Raw genomic sequence first — 17,896 nt, 5'->3', positions numbered from 1 at the left:
AAAATGTATCCCAGGGACACACGCTGGTCTTGGAAAGCGTCATCCTCTTTGTGTTTCAACTAACACCTCACTCCACCTAAATTTTCTGCCTCATCTCTCCTTTAATTTCTTCCTGTATTTGCCTCTTTCTTTCTAACTCCCTCCTGTCTGTCTTTTCCTCTTTCTCTCGTGCAGCCCAACAAACATGGGCAGTGACGGTAAGTGCAGCGGGTGCCTTCTCCGTTTCCATCCCCCCCTTTCCTCCCTCCTCACCGGCCTCACCTTTACCTTGTCAACACCGGTGCTTTCACTCTCCCTCCACCCTTTACTCTCACCCCCTCTTCCCCTTGTAAGTGATTACACGGGTGCTTTGGCTCTAGCTTTCTCTCCCTCCTTCTCTTTTTCTTTTGAACAAAGTTGATAAGGGTGCTTTATGTTTTCCTCCCTCTTTGCTTTTCTCTTCTGTTTGTGAGTGACAGGGGTAATGAACATAAGAGCTTACATCCTGTCATTTTTCCGTCTTTTCTCCTCTCTTCTCTCTTTCTTCCCCTTCTCTCTTTTTTTCAAGGTGACATTATCTTTCCTTCTCCCTCTTTCTTCCTCCTTTCTCTCTGTTGTGAGTGGCAGGTGGTGAGATGGGTGCCTGACAAAAGGCAATGTGAGACGAGGCTAAAATATTAAAATATTCATGGATACCTGCAGTTGGCCCCTTCATTGGCTCTGACCCCCATGTAGCTCTCCACACACACACACATACACACGCACACAGATACTGACAGAAGCACAGGCAGGCATACACACATCTCATTTACCTGACGTCTTCAGTAACATTAGTATTTTAGACCATCACACACACACACACACACACACACACACACACACAGGGATACAGGTGCTCACTTAATCTGACATCTACATTTAAATTCCAAGCAGGTGACTGTGAATCAACACACTCACTCTAATCTACAGTGTGTGACAATTAACGTGGCTCTGGTGAACATGCTGCTAGCTGTCTCACACACTTTATTCGACACAGTGACATTTGCATACCAGGCTGACACTCACATGCACGCACACACACACACACATAAAGCCAAATATGCAAATTATTGAGCACACAGTCCCATACCAACCTGCCACTTAAGCAGCATTAGCACTTCATATCACAACACATTATCACAACTGTGATAAATTAGCATTTCATAACACATATACACAACATAATCACAGTAGAAGTGGGCACACTTAAACAAATCCTCACCTTCGACCAAAAACACACACTCAAGGTTCATGCTCTTGACCTGCTAGTGCATTAAAATTGAATCTTGAGTCACAGTTTTACTGTGTGCAATAATAAACAGTCCTGTTCTGAATATTAATGCAAATTCTATGTCTCAAATGCAAATACTTTCCATACAAATACACACACTTTATACTGCAATGCACGAGTGCCCTCATTAACATAATGTATTTTCCAGCCACTACACATCTAACATGAACTCTTCACCTGCAGAGAGCCCTTTGAAGATGCGAGGACTGAACAAAAATGTTTTTGTTGTCAAGGGCAACAGTTCCAGTTGGCCTCCACAAAAACAAGAGCACACATCCATGATGAGGTCAGATCTCTCTACAGCGGTGGCTCCAAAGGTTTTTGGAAAGAAGTAATTGACCTCAACCTAAGTTGCATCTGTTATTAGAAGTTTGACCAGAGTGACTTTTCCTTCTCAGAGTGTCATTTGAATACATTTAGAGGATAAAATGTTTAACATAACTCATAATTTTGTGTAGCAGAAATATGTTTTCTTTTTTATTTACTCATGACTCTCCCATTGGGAGCAACTCTTCTACAAGATTAGTCAGGTCTCCTCAGGGATTCTTCCCACTCTGCAGGGCTTAATCAATCTCTAAACAACTCCTGCAGAGATTGTGGCACTCACTTGCAATGGTTTGTATACATTTTTTATTTTTCATATCATCATGTGTTGTCTACCAGGTTCAAGCCTGTCATGATGGTAGAAAAGGCAGCTTGTCTCTAGAACAATAATCTGGATTTAAGTACCTCGCACACTGGCAGCTCATGTTTGGGTCCACAAATCTCCCAAAAACATTATTGTTTATGGATTTTGCTGCATGGAGACGTTTGGTGGAAGGTGTCTTACATGTGGCCTTGTGCTTGCCAAACACGGGGTCCCATGGCTCTCCTCCAGTACGAGGCTCTTTCCTGGCTGGCTGACATCTAACATACTGTATTAAAAATAACTCCTGTCATTTCAGCCATCTTTATGCAGTGTGGTGCTATTCCCTGGAGGAGGCCACAGATGGCACAAACACATCAGAGATTGTTTTAATATTCTCCTCAAATAGCCATGAGAACATTTTTAATTTTTCCTTGATGAGCACCAAATGCTTTTGGTGCTTTGTTACAGGCAGGAATTTATCCCTGCACACATTTTCAAATTTATGTTTAGTTTTTTCAAGTTAGCAGAAATGAATGATAGACTTTAGTTTTCATAAAAGACAAACTTTAATCAATCTAAAACTCCACCAGAGAAATTAAACAAAGATTTGTTTGACTTTCTACTTTTGTTTTTGTTTTATAATTTAATCTTAGGCCACATAGGTCATAATTGTCCTATATAACTGCAACCAAAAACAACAAGAAGGTGAGATAATAATTTAACTTTATTAAAAATGTACTTAAAAATTTCTGATGTAAAATTAATTTAATATCAACACATGCAGCTGCAATTAATGAATTTTACTGAAAAATTCACATATATTTGCCAAAACTGTGTCCATTGAGAAAGTGATTGTTTGGACCGCTTCTATGTTTTGATTCCACTTATGTTGACTTTTCTTGTAAAGTCACTTTAACTCTGTGATTCACCTTTTCCTTCTCTCTTCTGTCCTCATCTCTTCATCCATCTCTGTATTTCTGACTCGTAGCAGCTGGAAGCCTTGACCGCAGACCAGCACCCATCCCGTCTCTTCTCTCTTCTTCCTACTCTCACAGGAAGTCTTAAAACTCCTCTCTGCTTTTCCCCCGCTGTCATTCTCTGTTTGATTTCTACACTCAGAGGCTGTCTCTTCTGCCTTCTCATCAATCATCTTACAAATTAGGTCATCTGTCTTGCTCGCTGCTCCAACCGGTTCTCCCCCCTCATCAGCTATTTGTTTGTTACTGAACCTCACACCTGTCTTACCCATCATCTCTAATCCCGACTGACTGCCTCTCCCTGCCCAAACTGCAATATCCTGCTCAGGCTCAAACCATGTCTTCCTCTTTTCATCTCCCTCCATCACCTGACCCTCCCACACAGCGAGTCCTGCAGCATCTGCAACGTGGGAGTGCAGCGCCCCCCTGTGGCTGATCCCGGTACTACAGACGCTCCACAAGCAAACCCTCTGATCTGGGGAAGTGGAGACCATGAGTCCCGGGCTCAGGAGCTTCAAGGCGGTCAGAGGGGCAGCATGGGCCAACGGGACGTGGGACTGGGAGTGGAGATGAAGATGAAGAGGGCTTTGGGGTTGTGTTTGTGGAGAAATCTGCGAAAGCCCACTGCTGCCCCCAGTGTTGTCATCTTTTGGGTACTGCACCCTAATCGTGGACACTGTCAGCTGCCCATCATCCCCTCCGCTAGCAACAGTTACCAGGCAACCGCCCCCTTGTTGTCCCAGTTTCTCTGCCCAAACAGCCAGTGAGTTAACGCCACTCTGGTGGGCGGGAATGTCGAAGCAGGGGATTGGTGGAGTATCGGTTGATAAGGAAGAAGCTGCAGTCAGATCCCACACTGCAATTTTCCCGTCTGTTGCAGCACTGAAAAGCAGCTTATACCTGAGAAAGAAAAGAAACATGAGAGATTTTGTTCTCCATGTTTTCCTGTTGGAAACTAAAACTTAAACTTAAATATTCTGAGCTCTCTTTATATTATATTCCACAGTCACAACTCTTTGCTGTAGTGTGCTTTAAAATGAGACCAGAGTTATGAAAAGCAACCTTTTTATTTTAGGTTCATTATTTTAGGGCTTGTGCACAAAAAAAGTATTATCAATTAATATTAATAATCAATTATTGCTCACCGGTTGCCTTTTCCATCCTCCAGGCTGCAGGTGGTGACACTGAGCACACAGCGCTGGTGGTAAAAGGTCTCCCACAACAAATCAATTTGACGTTTAACTTCACTGACTGAGAACAATCTGGAAAAGACAGTAATGGTACACATGAAGGACAGTACATTTCTAAAGCCACATTCAAGTTATACACACATTTCAACTTTCTCTTACATTCAGTAACAATCATCATCACTACCACTTTATGAAGAAAACACTCCTTTGAGAGCATTAACACAGTAGGAAGACATTCTGTTTTTACATGGCTGCAGCTCTCTCTCCAGCTCCTGAGAACAAGTTTTAGATGTGTGGAAAACTTTTCATTTTTATATGACAGACACTGACCTGACAGCCCCGTCGCTACAGGCCAGAGCCAGAAGAACACAGTCTGTCTTCTCATCCACCACTGCTATAGACATGTACCTGAAAACACACAGGCACAACGGGTAAGCCTGGGTCAGAGGAAGATTTAAAGGAGGAAAGTAGGGGTTGCATTCAGCTTCAACTAGAAAAAACTGAAAAGACATGTTTGAGAATATATTCTTTTCTTGATGAAGATGTATGCTAGAGTGAAGGACAGAGATTACTAACAAGATGTTAGGTATAAATAAAGAAGAAGTCCATCTTTTTATGGATGAAATTCCCTTTATACTGTACATGTGTAGAAAATAAGCCTGGGTGATGGGATGACACAGCATCTTTTTCATGTCTGCTGATGTCTCCTCCATTGCAACCATTAACTTGCCTCGTTTCAGGGTCCATTTTCACCGTCTTGTGTCGGTTGCGCCTTCTCTCCCACTGTTCATCCAATCGGTGACTGGCCACCTGGATCACCTGGCAGGAAGGAGCCAGTCTCTGGCTGTCGTAGCCGATCACCAGCCGGTAACACTGCATTTGAGCGCGGCCGCCGGCTGAGACGAGCAGGGCAGAGAGAGACTGTGATTGGCTTTCACGCGTTACCACCGTCACTGTCCGGACGCTTGAGATGTGGTCGGTAATAACTGAGAGAACTTTGACGCTGCTGGAGTTGGGATGTACTGCCAGGACAGTTAAGCTAGTGTCCTCTCCGCCTGTCACCACTATCTCCCATTGCCCCGCCTCTCTCTGCAACCCCCTTACTTCATCTTTTCCCTCAGATCCACTCGTGTTTTCAGTCGTCCTTGTTTGAATCTCATTAATTCCCCTTATCCTCCCCAGCCTGCATACACACCCAATCCCCCTCCCATGGACACCCTCTCTCAGAACCCACCCTCCAGTCCTTCCTGCCCTCCCAGCCCAGCTCGGTGCCTCTCCAGGTGGTTGGGAAGCCAGGACAGCCCCCTGCTTGATAAAGACCAAAGCCCCATATCCGGGCCAAACCCCTTTCTGGGACGGCCAGAGACTCCAAGAGCGATGGCCCCCACCGCAAGGCACCGCTAACAGTCTCTCCTGCTTCACCGGGTCCCAAACCACAAATTGGACTGCGTGGAAGCCGAGGATGACGAACCTGGCTTCTCTTCCCTTGTTTTCCATCTGTTCTTCTTCGTCTCTAAAGCTCTCCTCTACGGCAACTTCCAGCTTTTCTGTCGAATGTTGTTGCTTTGTTTTATATTGGTTCTCACATTCATCTCTAACCTCATCCTCCTCCTCCTCCTCTTCTTCCTCCTCAAGGATTTCAGGTTTCAGAATCAAAACCCTCTCCAGCCACTCCATCCCCTTGCAGGCCCGCTGGACTCTTAGAACCTCAAGCTGAAGGCCACCACTGTTCTCTGCAGTCCTTTCATTGCTTTTTTTTCTACTTTCTTCAAGTTTTTCTGGTGGTGTTGGACGCACTCTGAAGACCCTCACGCAGCCGTCCCTCCCTGTGCTGTAGAGCAGTCCCTGGTATTCATACACTGAGGTTACACCTTGTTTTCCGTGCACCCCAAACAGACAGCTCAGTGGCTGCAGCGTTAGGTCATCATCAGTTTGTTTCAGCAAACCTTCATCTTCCCTCTTTTGCTCAGATTTTCCTCCTTCCTGAAACAAAAGCAGGGATCCTCTCCTGTCCCCGCAAACCCACAACGACCCATGGAGGCACACTGAAGCCGTCAGCCAGCGTTTGGCGCAGGGGGGAAGGAGGAAAGAAGGAAGAGAATTTACACTTAGTGACAGAGAACAGTTTTCATTTAATTTCACCTCTATGCACCAGCGATAGACAAGTCCTTCAGCACCTGATGCTAGCAAATACATGTGTTTTCCTCCCTCTTCCCAAATAAGACTGTGAATCTTCCCTGATCCAGCTGTCAGAAGGATTCCAGACTGAGGATGAGAGATGGGGAAGACCTGTATGGACCCGCTGAGGTTACCAACAGCACACAAACTAGCTTTAGCTGTTGAGTCTTTCACACTGACGGTTACTGTTTCCATCACACAATAGGACTGAAACTCAGGAGTCCCTTGCCACACCATCTCCCACTGCCCATCACTGTATTGATAAACTATCCCTTGATCAGTGCAAACCACAAACTTACACTGGCTCCAGCTTGTGTTTTTATCCTCTTCTTCTGCTATACAAACCACTTTAGGCATACCTTGACCAGTAAATTTCAGGTCATTTAGCTTCTCTGTCACCGTGTCCTCCATCTTCTCCTTCCTCTCCTCACTCTCATCCACCTTCCACAACCTCACCCCTCCATCCGCTCCCCCTGTAGCCACCCATCTCTCTCGGGTTGCTTCGTCTCCTGTTCCCTCACTGATCGCCAGTGCACGAACCCCCCCTGCTCGATGTCCCTTCAGTGTGCGAACCACCGTCCCACCTCTAGCCCAGTCCCAAACTAAACAGGCCCCGTCTTCCCCAGCGCTGAACACTTTCCCTGGGGAGAGACGCACAGAGAATACCCTTGCCTGGTGTCCATATAGGACCCGTAAACAAGCCGGGTTCAAGTCCCCACATTCCCCCTCGGGGCCCCCTAAAGCACCAACACCCCACACCCTTACGCTGCGGTCATCAGAGGCTGAAGCCAGCCATCCTTTCTCCTGGAGGTAGGAGATGTTGAAGATGACCCCGCTGTGCCCCAGCAGACGCCTTTCAACTGGAGCTTTGTGGTCAGAATTGTTATTTTCTCCTCCTCCTCCTCCTCCAGGCTTCCAGACAACAAGCTGGTTGAAGACAGTCCCTCCTACTAAGACAGTGTCCGCCCAAGATTCATGTACCAGTAGCAGGGCAGAGTATAGCAGACACCCCTCCACACAGGAGCGCTGAACCAGGACATTTCCTGTACTGATGTCCAGGAGAAGAGCACTATTGTGGGCTACAGCCACACAGAGAAGTGAGTGTTTGTCTCCAGAGAGCCAGCGGACATCCAGGGCCCAGTCCTGTAGCTCCATGAGGGGACCCAGGATCTCCAAGTGCAGATGCTCCCCATCATGGAGCCTCACCAGCCTTACAGCCTTGCCTCCAAACACTGCTAGGTCATAGAAGTTGGGCTCTGTTGTGGAGCTCAAACCTGGAAATTGACAGACGAGAGGGGACTTTGTCAATTTATGTGAGTGAACAAATACAGTAAACAATTTTTCAACTAGCCATTACAGCCAAAGATAATATCCTATTCACCATATTTCACTCAAATCTGTTGGTTAATTTTTTAAAATATCCTGTCATTGAAAAAACCCTCCCTCAACACAACAGAGGAAATTCATTTGAAAAAGTGAAAATCAAACCATCTTTCTTCTTCCCGCAAGATCCTGTGACAGAGCTCTGAAGTTGAAATGCTGACAGGATTCTTGGTCTTATCCCGTGTATTCTGTAGTGTTGGAGCACGCTCAGTGAGGCACAGGATTTAGGGTGAGGCTGGAGACTGTACACTGTCAAGACTGGACCCTCACCTGCCAGGAAAGGATTACACAAGTTAGGTTAAATGTGTGTTGTGCAATCATTTATTAAGTTTACTGTAGTGCTGCCACCCCATATAAAAGGCAGAAGATGTTATTTAACGGTGGAAACTTTTAAAAGGATGTTGAAAAGCAGGTCGGCAGGCAGGAGCATCTGCACAAAAAGGTGATATTTATTAACAAAAATATTAATGAAACAGAGGCAAAAATGAACCCTGGGAAATTCAAAAAATAACTTAAGTCAAACCAAACAAACAAAAAAAAATCTGCAGCCTCACAGCAAGCTGCCACGTACTCCCTCCACTACTCCCTCTGATATTTTAACTTCTCAGCCTCACCTAACTTAAACCTACCACCTGCTCAGGTAAGTATGGGGGTAAGCTACACAGATACTAGAAGCATACAAAACACCACACAATTATAAACACTGGATTTTTCTGTTACTGCTGACAATCACAATCTGCTAAAAGCACACAAATAGTTCATAAGTGCACCAAGTTAAACCAAATGTAATTTACTACAGAACAGTCTTACCTATCTTCCCACATCCTAACACATCTACCATCAACAACACAGGCAGAACAACTGGATAATAATAAACAAAGAAAAACCACACAAATCATCCAATGTATTCCCTTATTAAAAAGCCCCAACTGACAAATTAACAGAAACACTGACTGAAAATAATGATCATTTAACACACAAAATAATGATAATATCAGGGAAAAGGGCCAAGAGAAAAGGGAGAGGAGCAGCCTTCTCACATTTACATTCACACTAAAACGTTTAAAAAAGCAAAATAGTAGTGACTTTGAGTATACTGCGGCTCATAATGTGTTAAATCAGTATTGGCCAATATGGAGAGGAAAACTGATTTCTTTGTGTCAATGAACGACAGTATCAGTGCATCACTGAATTAATTGCTTGTATGTTGATAGTCTGAACACTGCTGCCTACCTGACAGCAGAAATGCATCCTGAAGGAACTCCAGAGCTGTGACTGGAGCTACCAGGGCTGCTGTCTCCATCTCTTAAAAACCAGTGACTTTTTCAGTGACGACACATCATCAATGGTGCCTGAAAGACATCGAGTGACAGCACACGCTTTTTTACAGATGGCAGAGTCAGAAAAGATGACAAACAGCGAGTATGGTCGGTGGCAGGTTGACTATAAAATATGTTGATGACGGCTGTCACCATTAGCTTTTCACTTAGCCAACACAGCTAACAGCAGGGACACTTCTCATGCTTCTGGGTGGCTACAAACCCAGCAAAGTAACTTTTCCAGGTAAATAACGACTCCATTACATGCTTTACTTACAAAACGCCACAGAAACCAACCACAGAGATGTGTTTCAAATCTGCATTAAAACATCTTTATTTTTCATCTACGATCCAACATGTAGTCCTCGTGTGTTTCTGCTCTACACTGTTGGTTTCCTGGACGCTGATTGGTTAGAAAGAGAAATGAAACACGTGACAGAGCGCTGTTGAGTTGTGCTGCATTTAGGTGTTTTCTGTAAAAACATAGTTTGGCGGGCATGTTTTTACAGATGCATGATAGACTAGTTATTCTATGTTCCTTTCTTCAACTTTCGTTGACACTTATTTAGACAAACAAGTGCATTATTTTTAACCACAGCAACAGAGGCGATCATGCTGTTCTTACACATTCTCTCATTTGCTGAAGTAGCTCGATATACCAAATGCTGCCTTAAGTTTGACGTTGTTTCTTAATTTGTTTCAGAAGTTTTTTTCTTATTGTACAAAATTCAATTTCAAACCTTTTTGGCATATTTCAATAATACAAAACATACTTTCACGTTGAAACAGTACAAAAGACAAACAAATGACATAAAAAGAATAAACAAACATGTTCAAGCATAAAGTTAAATTAAGTTAACTAAGAGTAAGGATCCTATTCAAGCAGCATAAATAAATCCAATAGAGAAAAATGTTTCAGGTTGTTTCTGTCTGTCATGCATTGAGGAGATTTTGCAGATAGCTTGAGTCTATTTTTCCATCAGTTGATGTCGGGCTTCACCTTTAAATATTTACATCTATGAATTAAGTGTTTACCCAATAAAATCAAGTTGTTTACCAGAAAATGCAAGTTTTTCTCCTTACTCCAGCTTTAATAGTCATCACTTTAAAGGTTGCAGCAATATATCTTTAGATTGAAGCAGTTCTGAAATGAAAGCCAAAATTTCCTTCACTGATTCACATTGGAAGAAAATATGTTCTAGAGTCTCAATATCCCTCTCACAGACAATGTCAATTTGTTTCAGAAGTACGTAGTAGGCTAATTTCAAACAATTTGCGCAGTGGTACAATCTCAGACCATCGGAGCTTCTGAGCAGACCGTGAACGCATCAGGAGGTAAGAGGTTGCGGCTGGCCGTGAAGCAGCGGTCCAGCCAACTTCATAGCTAACTATGCCTGGAAAATGTAAATTTCAAGACTCCTGGCTTTCAAAGGACATTTATAAGGACTGGCTGGTTAAAGACGTCCAGGATATTCACTTCGCCCGATGCAGGGCCTGTTGTAAATCAATCAAACTTCAGACCATGGGCGAGGCTGCTCTCACCAGCCACGCAGGGGGAGCTGGCCACAAAGCAGCGGTCCGCAAGCTGGTGGAAGGTAGCTTCACTTAAAAAAAAACAGGTTAAAAAGAAGTAGTTCTTAGTGCATGTAATACTAACCCAGTCGTCGTGGTTTATTCAGCTGGTGTGTGTGTGTGGGTTGTTTTTTGTGTGCGCGCGCACGCGCGCGCGTAAGTGTGGCCACCACAACAGTGGAGATGTGCGAGTGTTGAAACATCTGTTTCAGAGTTTCAGGTCATCACCTGAAGCTTTTCCTTCTGTGTCATATATTCAATATGTGCATATTTTAGATTTCTGTCTGACAACAATAAATACACCCTGCAGTGTAACGTTAGTATAAATCATTTTAAAAAGTTGTGATATATAGTAATATTTAATGGTTTCACTGAGTTTCTACTTTACATCTTTAGTTGAACATCTGCAGCCTGCTGAAGTGTCCTGGTGTTTCTCTTCATATCAACAACCTCATATCATCAGCAGTGTTGATAATATGTCCTAATTATAACACCGAGCCCTTATTTGTTTATTTATTATTATTTTATCTCAAAATACAATTAATCTACCTATTAATAGTAATTAATCATTAATACTTTAAGTAATTAATGTATTTTAATGGAAATTCTTATTGGATCAATTGATGGTTTGTCATTCATTAATTAATACCTTAGACAAGTCATAATTTTTCAATTAAGGTAGAATAAATTAATCTAAGTAGCTTCTTTTTTTACAAAATAAAAAGCCTGTTAATCATGTAGAAAACCCTGTAAACCCCTGAATATATCAGAATGCATCAATGTATCCATTAATTAACATTAACACCAAATATGGGGTCACCCTAGATTTTTGGGCCGATACTGGATTTTTGAGCAAAATGCGGTACTGTGTAAAGGTGTTACATGATGTTCCTTACTTTTAGTTACTTCTTACATGACTTGTTGTTTTGCTTTTTTTATAGAAATAAAACCGACTTAGTTCATTTTCGTGTATCAGCGCTCACATTCATCAAATAAAAAAAATAATTTGTAAAATACTAAGTGTGTTATCAATACTTAGTTGGACGACAGACGCTACAATTATAAACTGAAAGAGTCACAGCACAGAGTAGCAGAGTGAGACGTCTGTCCTCCCTCCTGCTCTCTGTTGTAAACACACGGAGCTGTTAGCGAGCAGCTGCTCTCATGTCTCCCCGGGTCTACGGGTCTCTCTGCCTGCTCTCAGTGTGTCTCTCCAGATAGCAGACAGGTTTCTCTGGTTTTCGTTCTAAGCAGCAGTTGTCCTTTGGCTCATCTCTGTGTCTGTATGTGCCACAGACCAGTTGTACACAGAGCACGACCCGCTGTCAGTGGCCTGAAGCCCACCATCACTAACTCTTAAATAAGAGGAAAGCTAAACTAAAAATCTAATGTTAAAGATCAAAGTAAGCAATCTACAGAAACTGAGCATCATTGACAAATATCTGATCTTATAAAATGTCCGGTATAACTGGTAACACCGATGTTGTCAAGAGTTTATTAATTGGTGAGAATATTTCCTCACCGTGGCATCCCCCTGGCGCTGAGAATTTAGTTATTACCTTTAACAGCCCCTAAAGTGTTCACAGAGGCTGCCAGCACTTTATAAGTTTTCTTGTTGTTTACTTCTAGTCCCATAAGTTTTTGGGTTGTGTAATGTTCATTTGTGAAATAAATCCAGAGTTTAGAGTGAAATCAGAGCTCCTCTTTTCCCTTGGCCCCTTCACAAGACGAGACCTGAGATCAGAAAAAGCTACAAAACTGCAATGGTGGAATTTTTAGGGATTAATCCTGCTCAAGGACACTTCAGCAGGGTGGAAACTTAGAGAGCTCGAACTTAAATCCTCCATTTGAAAGATTCTCTACCATCTCACTTTATTAACCTTACTGCCCAAAACACCTGCGGTTAGTCAAACACGAGTCAATCGTTTGTCAAACTATTAAGGAACTCAGTCAGGAAATAGACTGAATAATCCCTGAAATGTTAAAGTGAAAGTGTTTAAGTGTAGGAATTACTATGAATTATTTTGAGTATTGAAAGCTGTTGTTTTCAGCCTGAAACTACTTCAATGGGAGTAAATTTGAAGTTGACTTTGTGGACTTTTCTTATTGCTTAATAACTGATGCTGCAAGGTTCATTGGATACATGCTGTATGTGTTTTGTTGCAGCTGTGTGTGAAGAGGATGTTGTACCTGCGTTCACCAGAAGGAGGCGCTCTCTGCTTATTTTCCTGAAACACATTTACCTGCAGTCCCTCCCTGTGTGTCTGCTTCTCTCTCTCTTTTTCTCTTATTAACAGGCGGTTTCATGATGATAAACGCTGCTGGGCAGATGAATGGCAGCGTGAATAGGGTAAATATTTAAAAGTGGTCGTTTTGGTTTTTCATTTATTAAAAGCGGGAATTTCTAGTAAGCAGAATTTAAATCAAAGATGAACCTCAGTTGGAACAGCTGATATTCATGGACAACTGAGACACTGAACGCTAGAGATGACAGATGTTCCACCAGCGTGAAACAATCACTTCAAAAACACACTTGGTTGTCTCCTTCTCAGGCTGAGGACAGCAAGGAGCAAGTGGCCATCTGCCTCCAGCGTCACGCCTTGGACAGAATCACAGGGAACGACTGGTCAGATCTGCACCACAGTCCCACCGCCAACCCCAACTCCCACAATGCAGAGCTGCAAGATGTGACATTTCCTGCTTCCTACTTCACAGCACCAGGTACCCACAGATGAAGATCTGCAAGCTCCCACTGTATTTGTTGCCTAGAAACACTTGCAGGTGAACTTTGTGTTGGCAAATATTGGTGTCAGTCTGGACCCTTGAATTAATATGTTTATATGAACTGTGATATTATTATATGAAAATGATTAAGGCAGGACTCTTAATTAAGAAGCTGTCATGTAAACAGCTCTGAATGATTAGATTTAGCTTAGTAAGATCATTGTTTAGGTCTAAATTATTGCAGGCGTTTCTCTTTCATTAATTGATATCAGTAATGAAAGAGTTACCATAATTACCATAATTGATATCAGATCTGGCATATTCCAGTCCTAATGGTACAATTAAAGTGCATCTTTTTAAAGTCCCCCTCCACTCAAAGATGATCTTCACTGTGCAGGATGATGTATGTGCAGTTTGACACTAGAAGGCTGTTTTCACATTTGTTTGGGAAAGTTTCTCTGTGCTCACCAAAAAGTTTAAGGGGTGTACCAGTGAGCATTATTTGTGACATCAGAACTAGTTTGGAGCCAAAGGTGGTCCATTATGACTCTTCAGTGAAGTAGGAGACATCATGAGTCCAGCGGTTAAACTTCTGAAATGAAATATATGCATTTATATTTGGGGGGAGATGTGGGGGTCTTCAACATAGTTTAACTGTAAAAGTACCACTGTATAGCTTTAAAAAAGCTACACAAAGGTCACACAAAGCTAATATCATGACAAACTGGTTGAAAACTCATTAATTATGCTCTTCAGACTGTGAAGGAGAATAAACAACCTATGTTAACAGATAAATTGAAATACTTAGTATGAACCAGGTCAAAAGTGGCGTAACTAGCCAAATGTCTGAGGGAACTCAAAAGAATTCAGCTACATCTGTGTAGTATTTTTTCTTATCAAATTAAAGGAAAGAAATGAAAAATGAATGATGAAACACCCATACAGGTCATGAGTGGTTTGATGAGTGTGTGCTGTGTGCTGTAGTCGTGACAGTCACCAGATCTCAAACCAATTTAATAGCTAATGAACATCATCAAACAACCAAATGAGGGAACACCTTATGAAGACACTTCATAGGTGTTTTTCTTTAATTTGATCTTGTGATTAGTGGCAAGTCATTTGTTGGTTGTAGGTTTCTGATTTAATAGTTTGCAGGTCATATCGCACGAGGGATTGGCGGGGTTGCTCCAAAATCTATGAGGAAGTTTCAGTCGATTTTATTTTACATTTCACGCCAGACTGCAAAATGCATCAGGAGAAAGTGTGGCACTTTTACAGGGGGAGGAATAGGTTGTACTCAGATACAAAAATGCATTTAAAAATAGATATCGGACCAGTATATTCAGGCACACAAGGCTCACTTCACTGACCATTTTGAACTCTTGACTTCCAGGCACCTCCAGGCTCATCAGCCAGCGTCTCCTCTCATCAGGCGGCGAGGCGGAGGAAGTGGGCCACCGCCCAGCTCAGCACGACACCATAGACCTGTCACGGCTGGAGCACCAGCAGAGAACAGAAGCTCTGGAGCAGCAGCAGCAGATGAAGATCCTGGAGTGGGAGAACAGGATGAAGGTGCTGGCGTGGGAGCAGGAGCTGATGAGGGAGAAGAGGAGAGCGACACGGCAGAAGGAGAAGGCCTTCAGGATGAAGAAAGCTTACTACAAGGCCAAGCTAAAGAAGATGGGCGAGGATGTGCCACTGTCTTCCTCCAGCAGCAGCGATGAAGAGGAGAAAACGTCCAATCCAACAGGATGAACTGATTTTTTAAAAGCTTGTTTCATTCTTGTATTCTTTTGTCTATGTGCCATGGGACTGTTACTATTTTTATACATTGTTTTTTGTACTTAAAGGCAAAAGGAGGATTCTCAGTTGCCTCATATCAGCTGTGCTTTGCCTTTTCTACACAAAGAGGGAAAACTACTTTTCCTGCTAGATGAATTAGACGTCTTTGATTCTTTTGTGGTAGAATGAAATGGTGAGAAGCATATGACAATGACCCATTAAGTACTGTCACTTAAAAGCAGTAAGATTACTTGGGTTGCAGACAAAAAAGTACAAAAGTAGCTCTTTTTAAGACTGAATAACAGTTAGTTTATTCCACATTTCTAAAAGAACTACCACTTTACAGCTCTCCCTGGTGTCACTGAACAATACATGAATTACTTTGCACACCTTGTAAAAATGCTTGTGAATGGTGTGAAAGAGTTAAGATCAAAATCACAACGATCTGTTTGGTTTTATCTGTTTTTTTTCACTGTCACTGTGAGACAAGCGATGTTTAAGGTGACAGCTTCTGTAAAGGTCAAAGCCGATTTTAGGGAGGATATTATTTCAAAGAATGTACTAAGATGACATCTGCAGATGAAGAAATGACATTCCTAAATGGACAGAACCTTTAAATAGAGATGAAAACATTGTACTTGCATTGCTTTTAAAGCGCATGTTAGCCTGAATACGTATGCTTAAACTTGTTTTCTGTGCTTTGTATCGAAATCTGCTTTTAATACAAAGTGGAAGTTTACTACCAAGAATCCAAGCAAAAAAACCTCTGAATAATGATTGTAGAAACATACACTACATGGCCAAAAGTATGTGGACACCTAACACCTTACAGCCATATGTGTGTGTTGAAGATCTCATTTAAAAAAAAACATGGGCATTAATATGCGCTGCTGTAACAGCCTCCACTCTCCTAAGATACTTTGCAGAAGATTTCGGGCAGATGAGAGTTGAAGAGTCTCTAATGTCAAGGATCACTGGAGCTGTTCTTGAGGCTCATGGTGGGCCTTTGTTTCTTTAAATAAATGGTGACATTTTGACAAATGTGCTTTTTGACTTTCTTGCTGAAATGTAGATGAGAAGATCAACACCACTTTTGTGTCTTAAGTATGGAGCTAGAAGTAGAAGCAATTAGCCTAGCTTAGCATAAAGACTGAAGGCATGGAGGAAACAGCAAGTCTGGCTCTCCCCAAAGCTCAAAAATACACCTACAACATCCCTAAAACATAAAAAATAATACATACATTGTTTAATAGACGCTTAAATGTTTCTAGACTGAGTAATGTGCTCTTAACTATTTTTAACTTTGGGCAGAGACAGGCTAGCTGTTTCCCCGTGTTTCCAGTCTTAGCTAAGCTAATTGTCTCCTGGCTCCAGCTACTCAACGCAGAGACATGAGTGATACATTTGTGATTTATTTTATCTATATGTTTCAGAGCAAACGTGTCTTCTGTATTTTACTAATTGAAACAACATTTCTCATGGACTTGCAACCAAGTCATACTGCGAAAAACTGGAGCATAGATCAGTTTTTGTCTCAGCCCCTGCAGGTTTATCTGAGGACTGATGGTAGCAGCTGGGTACTTCTGTCTTGAGCTGCATGTATCAAGGTGGCAGCTTAACATCTCTGACGCCTCTGAATGTGGCAGAATACTTTGAGTGTCAAAACAAGTCAGAGAGAAGCTTCCAGAAAACCGTGTCCCTCTGTCAGGATATTTTCTCTGCTCAGCTTTTCGCACCTGGAAATGTCTGTTCTCATGAATATTAAACATAAAACCTCTCCCTCTCTCCCTCTCTCTCTCCCTCTCTCACACACACACAAACACACACACACACAGGTTTACTTAAGTCACTTTTGGGGTATTTACAGATTTACATTCATTTCCTGGAGGCTTAACCTAACCCTAACTCTAAACAGTGACCCAAAAGTCAGTGTTTTACCAGTTGGGGACAAGGCTTTTGTCCTCAATTGCACAAGTCGCCCCCAATTAACTGGTCTTAAGTCTGGTGTGTGTCCCTGAAGGTGACTTAGTCATACCCACACACACACACACAGAGAAAGAGATTGAGAGAGAGAATAAATACAAACACAAACAGCCTTGTAGGAATAAGTCTTTTTTTTTAATGTCAAACATTTCTCTTGTTTCCGCGGTAACAGGGGAACAGCTGTTTCCATGCCGCCGTCCCCTTGCCGACGGCGGGAAAGAAGGCATCCCATAATTAACACACAAGCTAACAAAGACAATCTCCCATCCCTCCTCCTCTTCCTCCTCCTCTTCTCCCCCACTGTCTCACTCTGTCCTTCTGTTTTTCTTTTTTTCAGAGCACATCACAACTTATGTGTCTTAACTCTTAACTCACAGTCTTTTTGTCTCCCCTCTCTTTTATGGCTCCTATTGGTCTGAACCAGATTAACCTTGAAGCTGGAGTCAATTTAACCGCTACTCACAGCTGTCTGTTGTGTGTAAAAGCTGATAAATGACCGGTTAATAATCTGATATGGTGCTTGTGAAGCTTCAGCCTTTGATCTAAAGAAAGTGAATGGGGAGAAATTAAGTTTAGTTTAGTTAAGATATGTTTAGATATGTTGTCAGGAGAAGCTAAATGCACTTGCAAAGGATTGAAAATTGGATTAACTGGATTACTCCAGATTTCACCCCCATGGTTAGATAAAGAAAACCAATTCGATAATTGTATATTTTGCATGTATGCCAGCGTTTAAATGTTTAAAAGCTTAGTGTCCTCTTAAGGATCTTTTCTTAACATCGGATTTTAATTCCAGGAGTAAATAGAGACGTAATTATCTTCACATTCTCCTCTTTTCTTGTCGTCCATCT

At 42.2% G+C, this 17,896-nt stretch overlaps 2 protein-coding genes and 1 long non-coding RNA gene across 3 annotated transcripts; 1 reads left to right on the top strand and 2 right to left on the bottom strand.

The window, feature by feature from the left end:
* Positions 1 to 2,507: 2,507 nt before the first annotated feature.
* On the bottom strand, positions 2,508 to 7,041 carry wdr6 (WD repeat domain 6). The gene is made up of 4 exons (XM_044350394.1): positions 4,835 to 7,041; positions 4,435 to 4,512; positions 4,060 to 4,176; positions 2,508 to 3,814 (listed from the first exon to the last, which is right to left on the bottom strand). The coding sequence occupies exons 1-4, from the start codon at positions 6,691 to 6,693 to the stop codon at positions 2,863 to 2,865; spliced, it is 3,006 nt and encodes a 1,001-aa protein (XP_044206329.1). The 5' UTR covers positions 6,694 to 7,041; the 3' UTR covers positions 2,508 to 2,862.
* A 3,237-nt stretch (positions 7,042 to 10,278) lies between these two features.
* LOC122981715 lies at positions 10,279 to 15,343 on the top strand. The gene is made up of 4 exons (XM_044350398.1): positions 10,279 to 10,579; positions 12,854 to 12,906; positions 13,109 to 13,277; positions 14,674 to 15,343. Exons 1-4 carry the CDS (start codon positions 10,375 to 10,377, stop codon positions 15,033 to 15,035), a joined length of 789 nt encoding a protein of 262 aa, XP_044206333.1. The 5' UTR covers positions 10,279 to 10,374; the 3' UTR covers positions 15,036 to 15,343.
* Positions 15,072 to 16,097, bottom strand: LOC122981716. The gene is made up of 2 exons (XR_006403297.1): positions 15,337 to 16,097; positions 15,072 to 15,293 (listed from the first exon to the last, which is right to left on the bottom strand). It is a non-coding gene; the product is annotated as an uncharacterized LOC122981716 (long non-coding RNA).
* Positions 16,098 to 17,896: the final 1,799 nt, after the last annotated feature.

This window comes from Thunnus albacares, chromosome 5 (genome assembly GCF_914725855.1).
Source record: "Thunnus albacares chromosome 5, fThuAlb1.1, whole genome shotgun sequence".
NCBI lineage: Eukaryota > Metazoa > Chordata > Actinopteri > Scombriformes > Scombridae > Thunnus > Thunnus albacares.
Note: the sequence above shows the minus strand (reverse complement) of the source record. Positions and strands in the feature narration are given on the sequence as shown.